The sequence below is a fragment of the Podarcis raffonei genome, chromosome 8 (assembly GCF_027172205.1).
Source record: "Podarcis raffonei isolate rPodRaf1 chromosome 8, rPodRaf1.pri, whole genome shotgun sequence".
Classification (NCBI taxonomy): Eukaryota; Metazoa; Chordata; class Lepidosauria; order Squamata; family Lacertidae; genus Podarcis; species Podarcis raffonei.
In genome coordinates this window covers 6,859,055-6,878,719 of record NC_070609.1, presented here as the reverse complement: position 1 = coordinate 6,878,719, position 19,665 = coordinate 6,859,055, and the positions used below count along the sequence as shown (strand labels likewise).

The following is a 19,665-nucleotide window of genomic DNA, read 5'->3' as shown; positions in this document are numbered from 1 at the left end:
GAACAGAACTGAACTGAAGGGTTCAGTCAGCCTGCTTATATAGAGCTCCAGTACAACGTAACTGTAACCATTTTCTAAAACTATCCAATCACTGAACGTCACTTTCGATCCCTTATTTGCATAACTATCTACAGTATCCCCCTGCTGGCCCAGGGTGAGAACTTCAGTACATAACAGAATCCTATTCCGAATAAGGGAATTTCCCTTAAAAGACGGGAAACGTTGACAGCTATGGCACAGACCCGTGTGAGTCTCAAGAGGCAAATTATTCCCTTTGTTCTTTCCTGCTAGGTTGTCCAGGGTCCAAGAAGGTAGAGTTCCTCTCCAATCTGATCAAGGCCTTGGCTTCCGACATGTTGCAGTCGAGGATGATGCCCGTTCCATACCGAAGGTAAATACTGCTCTTTCTCTTTCTCTCCCTCTCTCTCTCTCTCTCTGAAGGGGCACAGGGGAGAGAGTTGTTGCCAAACGTTTTAAGCAAGAGTTGAAATCTAATAGAGGATTCCATCGTTGAACCAGAAACAGGTTTGCTTGTGAGGTAATGGTCATCTTGTTGTTGTTTAGTTGTTTAGTCGTGTCCGACTCTTCATGACCCCACGGACCAGAGCACGCCAGGCACTCCTATCTTCCACTGCCTCCCGCAGTTTGGTCAGACTCATGCTGGTAGCTTCGAGAACACTGTCCCACCATCTCGTCCTCTGTCGTCCCCTTCTCCTTGTGCCCTCCATCTTTCCCAACATCAGGGTCTTTTCCAGGGAGTCTTCTCTTCTCATGAGGCGGCCAAAGTATTGGAGCCTCAGCTTCAGGATCTGTCCTTCCAGTGAGCACTCAGGGCTGATTTCCTTCAGAATGGAGAGGTTGGATCTTCTTGCAGTCCATGGGACTCTCAAGAGTCTCCTCCAGCACCAGAATTCAAAAGCATCAATTCTTCGGCGATCAGCCTTCTTTATGGTCCAGCTCTCACTTCCATACATCACTACTGGGAAAACCATAGTTGCCACCTAAGGACCACCATAAGTTGTTGCCATCTGGTCTGTCTTGAGAAACAATGGAGTAAGCCTCGGGGGGTGAAATCAATTCTGGGAGGTTAGGTAGTTACAATGGAATGGTCTCGGTGGTGGGGCGCACATTTTTATTCTTATTTATGTATGATTATTACTTTCTCAAAATACAAACAAAATACAAAAAAAAATACAAAAGGGGGAAAAATACAAATGCAGACTGGAGTTCCTAAGGCAGTTGGATGGCACCTTGTACGCCTCCTTCTGCCAGTTCCTTCATCCCAGCTGGTGCCAAACGTCTTGCTCCGCTTTCCTTTGGACCACATCAGCGAGGCCGAGAGGGGAGTCTTGTCATCTGGTCAGCCCAGGACCTCTAGATCAGGGGTAGGCAAACTAAGGCCCGGGGGCCAGATCCGGCCCAATACCCTTCTAAATCCGGCCCACGGACGGTCCAGGAATCAGCGTGTTTTGACATGAGTAGAATGTGTGCTTTTATTTAAAATGCATCTCTGGGTTATTTGTGGGGCATAGGAATTCGTTCATTGCCCCCAAAATAAAATATAGTCCGGCCCCCCACAAGGTCTGAGGGACAGTGGACCGGCCCCCTGCTGAAAAAGTTCGCTGACCCCTGGACTAGAGCATCCTTGGGGTCCCTTCCAACTCTAGAACTCTATGATTCTAGAATTTTTGCTAGATTCCAAGCCTGCACTCCTGGAGTTTGGGGTGGCAGGCAACAATAAAGGTAAAAGGACCCCTGACCATTAGGTCCAGTCGTGGCCAACTCTGGGGTTGCGCCGCTCATCTCGCTTTATTGGCCGAGGGAGCCGGCGTACAGCTTCCGGGTCATGTGGCCAGCAGGACTAAGCCGCTTCTGGCGAACCAGAGCAGCGCACGGAAACGCCGTTTACCTTCCCGCCGGAGCCGTACCTATTCATCTACTTGCACTTTGACGTGCTTTCGAACTGCTAGGTTGGCAGGAGCAGGGACCGAGCAACGGGAGCTCACTCCGTCGCGGGGATTCGAACCACCGACCTTCTGATTGGCAAGTCCTAGGCTCTGTGGTTTAACCCACAGCGCCACCCACGTCCCTTGGCAGGCAACAATGCTTTAAAAGACATTTCTCTTTTTCAAGGAATGCCCATGTCCTGGCCCCCCCCAAACTAGGTTTCCCTGATCCAGCAAGGCTCTCCTGACCCCCTCTGCTCCCCACCTGCAGGTTTTCGGACAGCCTGACGGGGCCCAGCCTGGAGGAGCGAGCGGTGCGCTGGCAGTTTGTCCGCCTGGACAAGGACTTCAGCAACAGCATCAGCGAGCGGGAGCTGCGGCCCCTCAAGCTCTACATGAAGAGGAACACCCGGCCCAAGCGCTGCGTCCGCAAGTTCCTGGACTACTGCGACCTGGATGAGAACAAGCTGATCTCCTTGCATGAGCTCAAAGGCTGCCTGGGGCTCAGTTAGCCCTACACACGTGGTGCGTATACTCCCGTGCCCCTCGCTCACCTGTTGGTAACTCCACAATTTTTATTATTATTATTATTATTATTATTATTATTATTATTATTATTATTAACTCCAGCGGGTGCAGAATGCCGCGGTGAGGCTCCTTACGGGGTCCTTGCCATTCATCCAGTGCTTTTCCAGCTGCACTGGCTCCCGGTGGAGTGCAGGGTCAGGTTTAAGGTGCTGGTTTTGACCTTTAAAGCCCTACGCGGCCTAGGACCCACATACCTACGGGGCCGCCTCTCCTGGTATGCCCCGCGGAGGACCTTAAGGTCCGCAAATGACAACATTTTGGAAGTCCCAGGTCGCAAGGTGGTTAGATTGGTCTCAACTAGCGCCAGGGCCTTTTCAGTACTGGCCCCGACTTGGTGGAACGCTCTGTCACAAGAGACCAGGGCCCTGCGGGACTTGACATCTTTCCGCAGGGCCTGCAAGACGGAGCTGTTCCGCCTGGCCTTTGGTTTGGACTCAATCTGACCCTTATGTTTCCCTCCCCTTATGGTTTTGATCTATGGGCTACTTTTAAAATGAGGCTGCATTTTAAATGGCATTTTAACCTGTATTTTAAATTGGGTTTTCCCCCCCTATTTTGTTTTTACTGTATGTTAGCTGCCCTGAGCCCTGCTCTGGCCGGGGAGGGCGGGTATAAATAAAATTTATCATCATCATCATCATTTATACCTCACCTTTCCTCCAGGGAGTTAAAAGTGGTGTGCAAAGATCTCCCTATTTTTCTCCTCAGAACAACCCTGTGGGGTAGGTTAGGCTGAGAGGGAGCGGCTGGCTAAAAAGGCCACACCCAGTGAGTTTCATGGCTGAGTGGGGAACTGAACCGTGATCTCTCAGATCCCTTTCCCCCCCCCCCAAAGTGGGTTTGATGTTGTTTTTTGCAAAGTCTCCAACAAATAAATAAATAAATTGAAGTTTTCTAAGCTATCTTTTAGGGGCGTGGGTGACGCTGTGGGTTAAACCACCAAGCCTAGGACTTGCCGATCAGAAGGTTGGCTGTTCGAATCCCTGTGACGGGGTGAGCTCCCATTGCTCGGTCCCAGCTCCTGCCAACCTAGCAGTTCGAAAGCACGTCAAAGTGCAAGTAGATAAATAGGTACCGCTCCGGCGGGAAGGTAAACGGTTTTTCCGTGCACTGCTCTGGTTCGCCAGAAGCAGCTTAGTCATGCTGGCCACACAACCCGGAAGCTGTATGCCGGCTCCCTCGGCCAATAAAGTGAGATGAGCGGCGCAACCCCAGAATCGGCCACGACTGGACCTAATGGACACGGGTCCCTTTACCTTTTTAGCTATCTTTTAGGAAATTCGCCCCTCAAAATCAACATTTCCTATGTGGGCTGAAATACGCCTGGGTTTCCCTGGACATTTTAACCGAATTTTGCCAGGACGAAATTTTCGGCAGACGAATCCCAGCTATGTCCGGAAAATTCCAAACATTGGGCAGCCCTCGTATATGTTCCAAAATTCTGCTGGGGTAGAACTATAGATAGATTGATATGTCAACAGATGGATAGACAGACGGATAAAGAGTAATGGATGTAAAATTTGGCATTCTGAGAATTTGATTTTTTAAAAAAATATATAAATTGTTTCATGAAATTTATTTTTTTTCTTTTTTTCTTTTCTTTTTTTAATAGATTTTTTATTAAATTTTTCCATAATATCTCCAATCATACAGTTTTCCAAATCACATATTTTGACTTATTGAACCTCCCTCAACTCCTCTGACAATCATCCGTAGTTAAATTTCTATCTTCACATTCCTTAATTATACTATCGCCTTTAAGTAAAATTTTTCTGTCCTCATTTACATTCTTGCAATATTCCTTATTTTTTCACAAAGCTTCTTTAAAACACACTAGCGTTGTTTGTTCCTCACATACAGTCTTCAAATATTCTCTGAATTTTCCCCAGTCCTCTTGTTTCATGATATTTAAACACTGCTTGATTGTAAATATAAAAATAAAAAATGCAAAGAGGTGATGAAATGGGCCACAAATTCCTAGCTTTCCTACGCCTGTCATCAATGACAAGTAATTTGGATGCTGTTTCCACCCTGCTCCTTGTCTCTCCACAAATAATCGCACCTGTGAGCGCCCAGGAAGGCAACCTGCTTGCGTGCTTCATAGCTCTGAGTCCTGTGAAACTTCTTGCTTGCTCAGCCAACTCCCCTGGGATCCCGTTTTTCTGCCTCCAAATTGGTCACCTGGCTTTCCTTAATCCAGAATGCAGCAGCTAGACTGGGGACTGGGAACGGCTGCCGAGACCATATAACACCGGTCTTGAAAGACCTACACTGGCTCCCAGTACGTAGACAACTGATGGGAGGGCGTTCCACTAGGTTGGTGCCACTACCGAGAAGGCCCTTTGCCTGGTTCCCTGTAACCTCACTTCTCGCAATGAGGGAACTGCCAGAAGGCCCTCAGAGCTGGACCACAGTGTCTGGGCAGAACGATGGGGTGGAGACGCTCCTTCAGGTATGCAGGGCAGTAGGAGTTTAGGGCTTTAAAGATCAAGGCTCTATGTGGGGCTACCTTTAAAGGTGACTCAGAAACTACAACTAATCCAGAATGCGGCAGCTAGACTGGTGACTGGGAGCGGCTGCCAAGATCATATAACACCAGTCTTGAAAGATCTACACTGGCTCCCAGTACGTTTCCGAGCACAATTCAAAGTGTTGGTGCTGACCTTTAAAGCCCTAAACGGCCTCGGTCCAGTATATCTAAAGCACCGTCTCCACCCCCATCGTTCAGGACTGAGATCCAGCTCCGAGGGCCTTCTGGCAGTTCCCTCACTGCGAGAAGCCAAGTTGCAGGGAACCAGGCAGAGGGCCTTCTCGGTGGTGGCACCCGCCCTGTGAAACGCCCTCCCTTCAGATGTCAAAGAGAAAAATAACTACAGTGGTACCTCGGGTTACATACGCTTCAGGTTACAGACTCCGCTAACCCAGAAATAGTGCTTCAGGTTAAGAACTTTGCTTCAGGATAAGAACAGAAATTGTGCTTTGGTGGCGCGGCGGCAGCAGGAGGCCCCATTAGCTAAATTAGTGCTTCAGGTTAAGAACAGTTTCAGGTTAAGAACAGACCTCCGGAACGAATTAAGTACTTAACCCGAGGTACCACTGTACCAAACTTTTAGAAGACATCTGAAGGGAGTCCTTTTTCGGGAAGCTTTTAATATTTAATAGATTATTGTATTTTAAAATTTTGTTGGAAGCCGCCCAGAGTGGCTGGGGAAACCCAGCCAGATGGGCGGGGTATAAATAATAAATTATTATTATTATTATTATTATTATTATTATTATTATTATTATTATTCCTTGCCCATCTCCTTGGCCTCTGGTCTCTAAAGCAGCAGCACCAGCAGCAGCCTCGCCAGCCTCTGAGATTTGCCAGGGCTTGGAACAAACTGTTCCTCTCTCAAAGCATCACCAAGGCCCCCTAACCACCCTTCCCCACCCGACTCATATAACTTAAATCCAGCTCCAGCCTCTCCTTCTACCAGCTTCCATCGCAGACAAAGGGGGACTCTGTGCAATACCTTCTGGTGGATTAAGCGTGGATTAGCTGCGCGGGACACAGTTGCCTGCAAAATGCTTGCAGCGTCGACTCGGAGCAGAAAGTTGGGGGGGGTTAACTTGAAACACTCTACGCACCTCCCAAAACAGGGCAAATTGATTCCTTGTTCCTTGCAACTGCGTGTGGGAGATTCCAAACCCTAATTAAAGTCTAAAATGCTTTGGGTTTCTTTTTCCCCCCTGTTAACTTCGCACAATGCACGTGACGGAATCTTATTTTTAATTTTTATTAATAATTTTTTTTTTTAAATGAATATTTATTGAATTTTCCAATTTTATATAAACACAAAAAGAAAAAGAAAAAGAAAAATATTAAAAACAATTCGGTTTCAATAACAGTTTTTCATTCACATGTTTCTTTGACTTCCTCATACCTCCCCTTCTTGTTCTCTAGTTCAATTTATTAATTCAGCAAATCCTAATCTCTTAACATTCCTTTTAAAATAAAACCTTATTTTCCATTCAACTTTTTTAAATTTAATAACATAAACAATTATAATCCCCATTATCTTTATCATAACAGCTAGAGACCACCAAAGTTCAAACCAACATCTTTTCAAAGTTCATTAATTTTATAATATTTCTGTAGATAATCCTTGAATTTCTTCCAATCTTCTTCTGCTGCCTTTTCTCCCTGGTCGCGGATCCTGCCGGTCATTTCTGCCAGTCCCATACAGTCAATCAACTTCATCTGCCATTCTTCCAGAGTGGGTAGATCTTGAGTCTTCCAGTGCTTTGCTATAAGTATTCTTGCTGCTGTTGTAGCATACATAAAAAAAGTTCTGTCCTTCTTTGGCACCAAATGGCCGACTATGCCCAAGAGAAAAGCCTCTGGTTTTTTCAGGAAGGTATACTTAAGTACCTTTTTCATTTCATTATAAATCATTTCCCAGAAGGCCTTAATCTTTGGGCACGTCCACCAAAGGTGAAAGAATGTACCTTCAACATCCTTACATTTCCAGCATTTATTATCGGGCAAGTGATATATTTTTGCGAGCTTGACTGGGGTTATGTACCACCTGTATATCATTTTCATAATATTCTCTCTTAAGGCATTACATGCCGTAAATTTCATACCTGTGGTCCATAACTGTTCCCAGTCAGCAAACATGATGTTATGTCCAAGATCTTGTGCCCATTTAATCATAGCTGACTTAACCGTTTCATCCTGTGTATTCCATTTCAGCAGCAAGTTATACATTTTTGACATGATTTTAGTTTTAGGTTCTAGCACTTCTGTTTCTAATTTAGATTTTTCCACCTGGAAGCCAATTTTCCTGTCCAAATTGTATGCCTCCCTTATCTGAAAATAATGTAACCAGTCTCGGACTCTATTTTTTAATTTCTCAAAACTCTGCAGTTTCAGTCTATCTCCTTCTTGCTCCAAAATTTCCCAATATTTTGGCCAACTGGCCTCCATATTGAGTTTTTTCTGAGCTTTCGCTTCCATTGGTGACAACCACCTTGGGGTTTTATTTTCAAGTAAATCCTTGTATCTGATCCAGACATTAAACAAAGATCTCCTGACAATATGATTTTTAAATGCTTTGTGAGCTTTAACCTTGTCATACCACAAATATGCATGCCATCCAAAAACATTGTTAAAACCTTCTAAATCCAAAATGTCCGTGTTTTCAAGAAGCAGCCAATCTTTCAGCCAGCAGAATGCTGCTGACTCATAGTACAGTCTGAAGTCTGGCAGGGCAAAGCCACCCCTTTCTTTTGCATCAGTTAAAGTCTTATATTTTATCCTGGGCTTCTTGCCCTGCCAGATAAATTTAGAGATATCTTTCTGCCACTTCTTAAAACAGTCCATCTTGTCCACAATTTGTAGTGTTTGGAACAGAAACAACATTTTAGGCAATACATTCATCTTAATAGCTGCTATTCGACCCATCAAGGAAAGCTTCAGATTTGACCATATTTCGAGATCTTTTTTCACTTCTGACCAGCATTTCTCATAATTATTTTTAAATAAGTTCCCATTTTTAGATGTCATATTAATCCCCAGATATTTCACCTTCCTCACCACAGACAGACCTGTTTCATTCTGGAATTTCTCTTTTTCAAACAATGTCATATTTTTCTCTAAAACCTTGGTTTTGGTCTTATTCAATTTAAATCCTGCCACCTGACCAAATTCTTGGATTAATTCTAAAACTCTTTTTGTACTAGATTCTGGCTCCTGTAATGTCAAAACTAGATCATCTGCAAATGCTCTCAATTTATATTGTTTGGCTCCGACCTGTATACCTTTAACCAACCGGTCCCTTCTAATCATGTTCAGCAAGACCTCCAGGACCGATATGAAAAGTAAAGGGGAAATTGGGCATCCTTGTCGTGTCCCTTTTTCAATCTTAAATTGTTCCGTAACCACATTATTTACAATTAATTTAGCCTTTTGTTCGGAATATATTGCACCTATACCATTTTCAAACCCTTGGCCTACCCCCATACCCTGTAGGTTCTTTTTCATAAAACTCCAAGAAATGTTATCAAAGGCTTTCTCCGCATCCACAAATATCAGAACAGCTTTAGTATTTATATCCACATCTAGCTTTTCCAAGATGTCAATTACGTTCCTCAAATTGTCAGATATATGTCTTCCCGGCAGAAAGCCCGCCTGGTCCTTATGTATCTCTTCAATCAATACTCTTTTCAATCTCTTAGCCAAAATGTCAGCAAAAATTTTGTAATCCACATTTAATAAGGATATGGGACGGTAGTTTTTAAGTTGGGTCTTTTCAGTCTCTGTTTTCGGTATTATTTACAACACGGTCCACAACAACTCATTCATACAAACAAACCCACCGCCGTTGCCAATTTAATTATCAAAATTAAACTACTATCCCCTTACACAAAGAAAACATAATATAAAAAGACTTTATCCTGTAAATGGCCTCCTTATTTACTTCTTGCATACTGGTTTTTTTATATGTGATTATTACAGTTTTTCCTAATTCTGACTTAAAAAACCGCAAAGTCTCCTGCAGAAATTAATCGAAACAAGTCCAGGTGTATATTTTGGGGCAGTGTTTGGTAAAGTATTCTCTGCATTTCCCCCATGCTTTTTTAAATCCTTGTCTGGGTTGTCCCCTAATTGTCTCTGTTTATCTGGCCAATTCAGTATAATCTATAATAATAATAATAATAATTTATTATTTGTACCCCGCCCATCTGGCTGAGTTTCCCCAGCCACTCTGGGCGGCTTCCAATCAAGTGTTAAAAACAATACAGCATTAAATATTAAAAACTTCCCTAAACAGGGCTGCCTTCAGATGTCCTTTAAAAAGAAGATAGCTGCTTATTTCTTTTACATCTGGTGGGAGGGTGTTCCACAGGGCGGGTGCCACTACCGAAAAGGCCCTCTGCCTGGTTCCCTGTAATCTCACTTCTCGCAATGAGGGAACCGCCAGAAAGCCCTCAGCGCTGGACCTCAGTGTCTGGGCTGAACGATGGGGGTGGAGATGCTCCTTCAGGTATAATAATTTATCCTGCCATTCCTTTTTTGTTTATCCTGCCAAATTCTTTTTTTCCATTTTTTGGCAATTAAGGTCCTTGCTGTGCCTGCAGCATGAAGCAATATTTTCCGATCTTTTGCTACTTTTGCTAACTTTTTTTAATAATAATAATAATAATAATAATTTATTATTTATACCCCGCTCATCTGGCTGGGCTTCCCCAGGCACTCTGGGCGGGTTCCAAAAAAATATTAAAATACTGTAATACATCAAACATTAAAAACTTCCCTAAACAGGGCTGCCTTCAGATGTCTTCTAAAAGTCTGGTAGGTGTTGTTCTCTTTGACATCTGGTGGGAGGGCGTTCCACAGGGCGGGTGCCACTACCGAGAAGGCCCTCTGCCTGGTTCCCTGTAACCTCACTTCTTGCAGCAAGGGAACCACCAGAAGGCCCTCGGAGCTGGACCTCAATGTCCAGGTAGAACGATGGGGGTGGAGACGCTCCTTCAGATATACTGGACCGAGGCCGTTTAGGGCTTTAAAGTTTTTAAGTTCATCATATACTATATCCCAGAAGCTTTTGATTTTTTTACAGGTCCACCAGATATGTATAAGTGACAAAATTTTAATTTTGCATTTCTTCATTTGCTTAATTGTCCCCAAGCTTCTCCCTGCCTTTCGGGTTGGTTTTTCCTCTTCCCAATTTAATTCACTGCCTCTAGCACAAGCTCCTGGAAACTACCTGCAGGAGCAAAGAATGACAGTCTGAAAAACTTTCCGTTTGCATTCAGGTTATCTTTCTAGGGTGGGGATGTGAAATTAAGGATGGGTCAGTTTCTGAAGGCTGGGTACGCATCCCATGGCCTCCTCTGCAAAAGACTCAGCTGCTATTTCATAACAGATTAAGCACAGGGTATGTTCACATTAGGGACGTGGGTAGCGCTGTGGGTTAAACCACAGAGCCTAGGACTTGCCGATCAGAAGGTTGGCGGTTCGAATCCCTGCGACGGGGTGAGCTCCCGTTGCTCGGTCCCTGCTCCTGCCAACCTAGCAGTTCGAAAGCACATCAAAGTGCAAGTAGATAAATAGGTACCGCTCTGGCGGGAAGGTAAACGGTGTTTCCGTGCGCTGCTCTGGTTCACCAGAAGTGGCTCAGTCATGCTGGCCACATGACCCGGAAGCTGTGCGCCGGCTCCCTCGGCCAGTAAAGCGAGATGAGCGCCACAACCCCAGAGTCAGCCACGACTGGACCTAATGGTCAGGGGTACCTTTACCTTTTTATGTTCACATTAGCGGTTTAAAGCACAGCAAAGTCATTTCCTCCTCGCTGCATATCAAGCCATGCTTGCACGCTGTCAAGATTTATGTATAAGCTAAACAAGCTATAGCTTAGAAGCCCGCTCTCTTGGGGGCCCCCAAAAAAAATTTAAAGGAAAAAACCTGGATGTACATTCCAGAATATAAGAGAAACAACAAATAAAATAAAACCTGCATACAGCAACAGTGTTTTGTGTTGTGTAGGCTCCTATGATGTAAGTAATGGGCCCCGTCTGCTAGCTTGCTCCCTAAAATTTCACCAGTTTGCTCAATTCGATATATAGGGTGCCTACATTCTGCATGGACTCTTTGCATGGCAACATGTGCAAATGGCTTTATATACCTATTACAGTGGTACCTTGGGTTAAGAATTCGTTCCAGAGGTCCGTTCTTAACCTAAAACGGTTCTTAACCTGAAGTGTGCTTTCGCTAATGGGGTCTCCCACTGCCGCTGCGCCACTGGCGCACGATTTCTGTTCTTATCCTGGGGCAAAGTTCTTAACCTGGAGCAACCACTTCCTGGTTAGCGGAGTTTGTAACCCAAAGCGTCTATAACCCAAGGTACCACTGTAGGTCCATAAATTACCATATATTCAACACACAAAACAGCAACATTTGTTGTTGACAAAGGAGAGCTGGACATACAAAGGACCCCATAACCTTCAGTAGCTTAGGGCCTCATCAAACCTAAATCCGGCCCTGGAGATACGTGACCCCCGCTCTTCTGTGAAGCTGACTTAGTGACCTTTGTCGAATCTCATCCCAGCCTAACTCAGAGGACTATGCACTGCTAATCTACAAAAAGCTTACCTATGTTGATGATTCGCATCCTGAAAGAAAAAGCCAGGTGTGCAAAATCTCCCTTTCTACTCACCTAGATGTGATTCTTAGTCGCCGCAGGTGACCAGGCTGGTGGTGGATTGTGAGCCTCCGCTGAACTTAATTTCTCTCCCTCTTTCTCTCTCCATAGACTTCCCCCTGACAAAGAATGGCGCTTTCCCCCTCCAGAAGCCCAGGGGGCGCTCTCTCATTCTCTGAGCACTGCATTCCCGCCTCTGGTTGCAGACTCTTTGCACTTTAAAGAGACGGACTGGACTTTCTGCCCAGAAGGTTGACGATGGTTCCGGGAAGTGGAGATAAACGTGGAAAGGGGTGGGACAAACGTGGCTGTCAGTCCATTTTCTGTGTTTTCCTTTTTATTTTATTTTTTGCTTTTTAAAGAAAGAAACATAGATAACAACAGTCCTGCAGAAACCATCTACCTTAGTAGATTTTTTTATATATGTATAAAAAATAAGAAATAATAATCTTTGCTTTATTTTTGCAACGTAATTTTTAAGAGAGAGAGAAAAAAGTGAATGTAAGGGGACTTCCATGTTTGTTAGAGGGTGTTTCAAAAGGCTGTGCTTTTCAGTTGCGTAAAAAAATCAGCTGGGTTTTAAAATGAATTGTAGTCTGTTTATTTGAATCAATAAATTATGGATATACAAGGGCGGTTTCTTTCATATTTCTGGGTTCCTTTACGTGGAATTAATATCAGAGGCCCTACTCGAATATTGAAAATTTTTACTTATCTGCTTGTTGCTGATAAGTCATTTAGTCGTGTCCGACTCTTTGTGACCCCCTGGAGCAGAGCACGCCAGGCACTCCTGTCTTCCACTGCCTCCCGCAGTTTGGTCAAACTCATGCTGGTAGCTTCGAGAACACTGGCCAACCAATTCATCGCCAAAGAACTGGTGCTTTTGAATTCTGGTGCTGGAGGAGACTCTTGAGAGTCCCATGGACTGCAAGAAGATCAAACCTCTCCATTCTGAAGGAAATCAGCCCTGAGTGCTCACTGGAAGGACAGATCCTGAAGCTGAGGCTCCAATACTTTGGCCACCTCATGAGAAGAGAAGACTCCCTGGAAAAGACCCTGATGTTGGGAAAGATGGAGGGCACAAGGAGAAGGGGACGCCAGAGGACGAGATGGTGGGACAGTGTTCTCGAAGCCACAAACATGAGTCTGACCAAACTGCGGGAGGCAGTGGAAGACAGGAGTGCCTGGCGTGCTCTGGTCCAGGGGGTCATGAAGAGTCGGACACGACTAAACAACTAAACAACAACAACAACAGACAGGGTTGCCTTCAGATGTCTTCTAAAAGTCAGATAGTTGTTTTTCTCTTTGACATCTGGTGGGAGGGCGTTCCACAGGGCGGGTGCCACTACCAAGAAGGCCCTCTGCCTAGTTCCCTGTAACCTCACTTATCGCAGGGAGGGAACCGCCAAAAGGCCCTCGGAGCTGGACCTCAGTATCCGGGCAGAACGATGGGGGTGGAGACGCTCCTTCAGATATACTGGGCCTTTGATGCCATTAGGGCTTTAAAAGTCAGCACCAACACTTTGAATTGTGCTCAGAAACGTACTGGGAACCAATGTAGGTCTTTCAGAACCGGTGTTACATGGTCTTGGCTGCCACTCCCGGTCACCAGTCTAATGTATTTGTGTGCAAGCCAGTTTTATCTTATTTTAACCTTCCATTTGATTTCCTTTCCCCTGTTCCCCTGTACCTATTACCCCTTTGTAACCACTTCCTGCCCACCACAGCCTGTTATAACTCGGGTTCCAGTGCAGCCCTGTGTCTGAGGTTGCGGAAAACAAGTATTTTTTTCTATACTTCCCTGCTCACAATTCCTTGGAGTTTTGCGCCCTCTGCTGGAATAACACAGCATTACTTAAGAAGTGTTTATGCTCAGGTAATACAGATCTCTCTCTTCTTAGGTTGCTTACTAAATCCTTTATTTTCATACTCAAAGCGATTCGTTCCTAAAACAAGAGGTGCCGGACCAGGGGCCTGCACAGAAGCTGAAAATCCTGTGCCTCTTTTTCCTGTTCTGCGTAACCTGTCATCAAATGCACAGTCCTATATCTTAAATGGATTTTCTGCCTATATACATAGAAACTAAAGGCTGTCGTCACGCTCTGCAGTTGCGGATGCAGGTAGGGTGATCTGTGGGCGGCGGGTAAGCAGGGTGGTGAGATGTAAAGATAGGGGGGGTTGGTCTAACTTGGACACACCTTCATAGAATTGTAGAGTTGGAAGGGACCCCGAGGGTCATCTAGTCCAACCCCGAATCTCAGCTAATGCATCCACGACAGGGTTGCCATATTGTGAAGAGCAAAAAAGGGGACACATTTGCTGACTGGTGACCCTACTCATGAAAAAGATGTGTCCTGAAAAAAGGTGAGGAGAGCACTCTTGCGCTTGAGGGCTTCCTGTGGGTTTCCCACAGACATCTGGTGGGCCACTGTGAGAGCAAGTTCTTATCACACTCCTATCTGGACTTGGGGAAATGCAGCGGTTCTGTGATGGGACGTGTGCTTTGCACGGAAAAAGTATCAGATGCAAACCTTGGCACCTCCAGCTGGGGCTGGGAGAGATCTCTATCTGAAACTGCCAGTTAGAGTAGGCAGTACTGAGCCTGGTGGACCAATGGTCTGATTCAGTATAAGGCAGCTCCCTGGGTTCCTATGTATCAGGAAGGCCTCATTTACTGCTTCCTGCCACAGCCCCTGGTTTTGCCTTCGGGGAAAAGGTAAAGGGACCCCTGACCATTAGGTCCAGTCATGGCCGACTCTGGGGTTGCGGGGCTCATCTCGCTTTATTGGCCAAGGGAGCCGGCGTACAGCTTCCCGGTCATTTGGCCAGCATGACTGAGCCACTCCTGGCGAACCAGAGCAGCGCATGGAAACGCCGTTTACCTTCCCGCCGGAATGGTACCTATTCATCTACTTGCACTTTGATGTGCTTTTGAACTGCTAGGTTGGCAGGAGCAGGGACCGAGCAACGGGAGCTCACCCCGTCGCGGGGATTCAAACTGCTGACCTTCTGATCGGCATGTCCTAGGCTCTGTGGTTTAACCCACAGCGCCACCCGTGTCCCAATAATAATAATAATAATAATTTATTATTTATACCCTGCCCGTCTAGCTGGGTTTCCCCAGCCACTCTGGGCGGCTTCCAACAGAACACTAACAATACAATAACCTATTAAACATTAAAAGCTTCCCTAAACAGGGCTGACTTCAGATGTCTTCTAAACGCCAGATAGCTGTTTATTTCCTTGACATCTGGTGGGAGGGCGTTCCACAGGGCGGGTGCCCCTACCGAGAAGGCCCTCTGCCTGGTTCCCTGTAGCTTGGCTTCTCGCAGTGAGGGAACCGCCAGAAGGCCCTCAGCGCTGGACCTGTGTCTGGGTAGAACGATGGGGGTGGAGACACTCCTTCAGGTATACTGGACCGAGGCTGTTTAGGGCTTTAAAGGTCAGATGTAGTGCGCATTCTTCTTCTTGTTACCCCACCCATCTGGGTGGCTCCCAACATCATCATCATCATCATCATCACCAAAGCTATCAAACATTACATGCTTCCCTAAACAGGGAAGTGCACATGGACATAAATGCGCAGAACTGCACATGAACACTAGATCCATGCGCCATGCTCAGCCAGCCACATCGCCCACTGCAGCTGCTGACGTACCTTTTGAACTGTGCCTGCACAGCCTGTTGGCATTCTTCCAAATATATATATTTTTAAAAAACCACCAAAGGCCTCCTTGGCTTTTAAATCAGCAGAGGGCAAGGGCTGTTAATGAGTGCAAGCATGCAAGAGACAGAGCGGAGCCGCCAACAAATTAATTTTATTTATTTATGTATCTTATTCATGTATTTATTTATTTAAAGGCATGTATCCAAGCCACTTAATATTTAAACGTCTCGAAGCACTATGCAAAAACGCAGCACAGATAGAACCTAACTTCTGTTGTCAATGCTCTGGTGGCTTCCACGCTTAGATCACCGCAGTGTGCTATACTTGGGGCTGCCCTTGAAGATGGTTCAGAAACCGTAGCTGGTGCAGAACTCAGTGGTTTAGATTGCAGACCAGGGTCTAAGCACATAAACACCAATCCGCCTCAACTGTACTAGCAACTAAGGGGTTTCTAGGATCAGTTTTTGCTTATAAAGCGATAAAGGTTGGAGGATGGATGGCGGCTAACAGATTGAGGTTGAATCCTGACAAGACAGAAGTACTGTTTTGGGGGGGAAGGGGATGGGCTGGTGTGGAGGACTCCCGGGTCCTGAATGGGGTAACTGTGCCCCTGAAGGACCAGGTGCGCAGCCTGGGAGTCATTTTGGACTCACAGCTGTCCATGGAGGCGCAGGTCAATTCTGTGTCCAGGGCAGCTGTCTCCCAGCTCCATCCGGTATGCAGGATGAGACCCTACCTGCCTGCAGACTGTCTCGCCAGAGTGGTGCATGCTCTAGTTATCTCCCACTTGGACTACTGCAATGCGCTCTCTGTGGGGCTACCTTTGAAGGTGACCCAGAAACTGCAACTAATCCGGAATGCGGCAGCTAGACTGGTGACTGGGAGTGGCCGCTGAGACCATATAACACCGGTCTTGAAAGTATGTTTCTGAGCACAATTCAAAGTGTTGGGGCTGACCTTTAAAGCCCTGAACAGCCTCGGTCCTGTATACCTGAAGGAGCGTCTCCACCTCCATCGTTCTGCCTGGACACTGAGGTCCAGGGTCTTCTGGCGGTTCCCTCATTGCGAGAAGTGAGGCTACAGGGAACCAGGCAGAGGGCCTTCTCAGTAGTGGCGCCCGCCCTGTGGAACGCCCTCCCACCAGACGTCAAAGAGAACAACAATTACCAGACTTTTAGAAGACATCTGAAGGCAGCCCTGTTTAGGGAAGCTTTTAATGTTTGATGCATTACTGTATTTTAATATTTTGTTGGAAGCCGCCCAGAGTGGCTGGGGAAACCCAGCTAGATGGGTTTACCTTTGGTTTTTAAATTGGGAAGATAGTTAAATCCATCAATGGCTTTGTACTAATTTTTTAAGTAGAGTGGGCAGGATCCGCTCCTTAAAATTTACAGTCATACCTCGAGTTACAGATGCTTCGGGTTGTGTGATTTTGGGTTGCGCACCGCGCCGAATCTGGAAGTACCGGAACAGGTTACTTCTGGATTTCGGCGCTTGCACATGTGCAGAAGCACTAAAGAGCACTTTGCGCATGCGCAGAAACACCGAATCGCGACCTGCGCATGTGCAGCGCTGGGGGTTGCGAACGTACTTCCCGCACGGATCACGTTCGCAACCTGAGTGTCCACTGTCTAGTATTTTCAGCCGAGTATTTTAGTTTTTGCTATTTTCCTAACTGGGGCTAATGCCTATGTTATTTCTATTTCTTATTATGTGCTGGGCGCTGCCACCCCTTCTCACAGTGCTTGCAGCCCCACCTACCCCCATCAAAACCCCATATCACAGCTCCTCTTCGTCCCCCCGCAATCCCCGCTTTATTCAAACTTCTACTATTGTTTAAGACCACTCTTTTAAAACCTGCCTTCTCTTTCACTCGACTCCCCCACCCTGACCCCGTGCAAATCCAGGACTTCGACAAGGTGCTACAAATCCTCCAACGAGGGCTGCGTGATGACAGCCTTCCTTTTTATGTATATAGGGGAAATTGCTTTGAGACACCTTGGTGAAAAATGTATTATTATTTTTTATAGATATTTATTGAAATTTTCAAAAAATAGAGAAAAAACAAAAAAACAATTAAAAACACATAAAATTTACATTCCTTACTTTCAATAACAAATTTCCTTGACTTCCCCACACCTCCCCTTCTTGTATTCCAGTTCCAATTTTTAGCTCAGCAAGTTCTTGTCCCCAAATTTTACCTTATTATATTTAATTCATTTTAGTTAACCAATTTTAACTTATAAACCTGAGTCTTTATACATCAGTACTTATTCTTAAAAATCTTTTTCTAAGGTCGACCCCAATTCCCTTCCACGAATTCCCCATTTTTATATTAGTAGCAAAACAAAATAAAAGGAAACAGAGTATAATTGTACACCCTTTGGATTCCCAAAGCCCCACCCCCCCTTTCCCGGTTTCGAACCCCAACAAATGTCTATCAGTCTATCTGCTGTCAGCCTGGCGACCTCACGTCCGAGGCTCTTAATTCTCTCTCAATTCCTCTCTGCCGGTTTTTTGGATAGTCCTTTGTATTGGACACCAAATCTCGAAGAAGCTCTGTCCCAATAAGGTTTTTTTTACTGCAAAAATGTAACGGATAATAATTATTGAGCATAGCCCAGAACAATCTGCAACTGGGGAGGGAGTAGACAGTGCCCCTTGACAAATTAAGAATTGGGGTCCCAACAGCGTGCCCCTATTGTCCTCCACGCAATGATGGTCATAGCTCAGTAGCAGCACATCTGCTCTGCAGGCGGACGGTCCCAGGTTCCTTCTCTGCTGTGTCCAGGTATATCTGGGGGAAATTGTGGATCTGAAATGCTGGAGAGCAGCTGCCAGTCAGTGTGGGAAACAAAATTAAAAAATCCTTCCAGTAGTACCTTAGAGACCAACTAAGTTTGTTATTGGGACGCGGGTGGCGCTGTGGGTTAAACCACAGAGCCTAGGACTTGCCGATCAGAAGGTCGGCGTTTCGAATCCCCGCGACGGGGTGAGCTCCTGTTGCTCGGTCCCTGCTCCTGCCAACCTAGCAGTTTGAAAGCACGTCAAAGTGCAAGTAGATAAATAGGTACCGCTCTGGTGGGAAGCTAAATAGCGTTTCTGTGCGCTGCTCTGTTTCGCCAGAAGCGGCTTAGTCATGCTGGCCACATGACCCGGAAGCTGTACGCTGGCTCCCTCGGCCAATAAAGCGAGATGAGCGCCGCAACCCCAGAGTCGGTCACGACTGGACCTAATGGTCAGGGGTCCTTTTTAAGTTTGTTATTGGTATGAGCTTTTGTGTGGGCTCTAACGTGCTACTGGAAGGAATTTTTTTAGTCATACCTTGGGTTAAAGACGCTTCAGGCTGAGCGTTTTCGGGTTGCGCTCTGCGGTGACCCGGAAGTAACAGACGCTCAAAATGGCGTCACGTGCATGCGCAGAAGCAGCAAATCGCGACCCGCGCACACACGAGTTGCATTCTGCTCAGGTTGCGAACGGGGCTCCAGAACGGATCCCGTTCACAACCAGAGGTACCACTGTATTCTGTTTCCAATACTGAGGTAGATAGAGCAATGGTCTAACTCAGGCACCCCCAACCTTTGGCCCTCCAGATGTTTTGGACTACAGTTCCCATCATCCCTGAGCACTGGTCCTATTAGCTAGGGATCATGGGAGTTGTAGGCCAAAACATCTGGAGGGCTGCCGGTTGGGGGACGCTTGATCTAACTGGATACAAGGAGTTTCCTGTGTCCCGAGGAGGGAAGCAAAAGTAACTTGGGAATCGCGAGGCTTCCTCCCCCCGGCCCCCCCCCTTGCTAGTAAAAGCTTCCCTTGCTGAAACGCCCTTCCTTTTTTAAGATACAGGAATAATGGAGGTGGCCAGATGTCATTATCAGCCATCAGAAGTTGGCAACTGTCCTCTTCGCCCAGACTGACAAGTCAGACGACAGCTCCACGCTGAATGGGTGTGGGGGGAGCAGCAGCAGCAAAAGAGAGAGAAAAGGCCCTCCCCCTTTTTACGAGGCCGGAGAGCATGCGCATTAACGCCAGCAGGGAAGGGAGGACCCTTTCCTCTCTCAGTCCGCGCCCTTTCCTATTCCGGGACAGGCTTGCGAGCGAGCAAGCGAGGCGGAGGCGGGCTGTGGGGGGGGGCTGTTGAGAAAGCGCGCGCGCGCGCCAGCCAGCCGAAGCGGGCGGGGTTTTGGCAACCCGGGAAACGGAGCAAAGGGAGATCCCACCCCCCCACACCCCTAGTCCACCCCCCTCTTTCTCCGGTAGGGCTTTTCCCGTCGGG

General features: G+C 46.3%; 1 protein-coding gene across 1 annotated transcript in view; it reads left to right on the top strand.

The window, feature by feature from the left end:
- The window catches only part of LOC128420260 (SPARC-related modular calcium-binding protein 1-like), a 67,004-nt gene extending 54,917 nt beyond the window's left edge, over positions 1-12,087 (top strand). Inside the window, exons 10-12 of the mRNA XM_053401852.1 lie at positions 292-391; positions 2,218-2,471; positions 11,834-12,087. Coding sequence (XP_053257827.1) covers positions 292-391; positions 2,218-2,458 — 341 coding nt within the window. The 3' untranslated portion in view covers positions 2,459-2,471; positions 11,834-12,087. The remainder of the gene's footprint in view (positions 1-291; positions 392-2,217; positions 2,472-11,833) is intronic.
- The last annotated feature ends 7,578 nt before the right edge of the window (positions 12,088-19,665 follow it).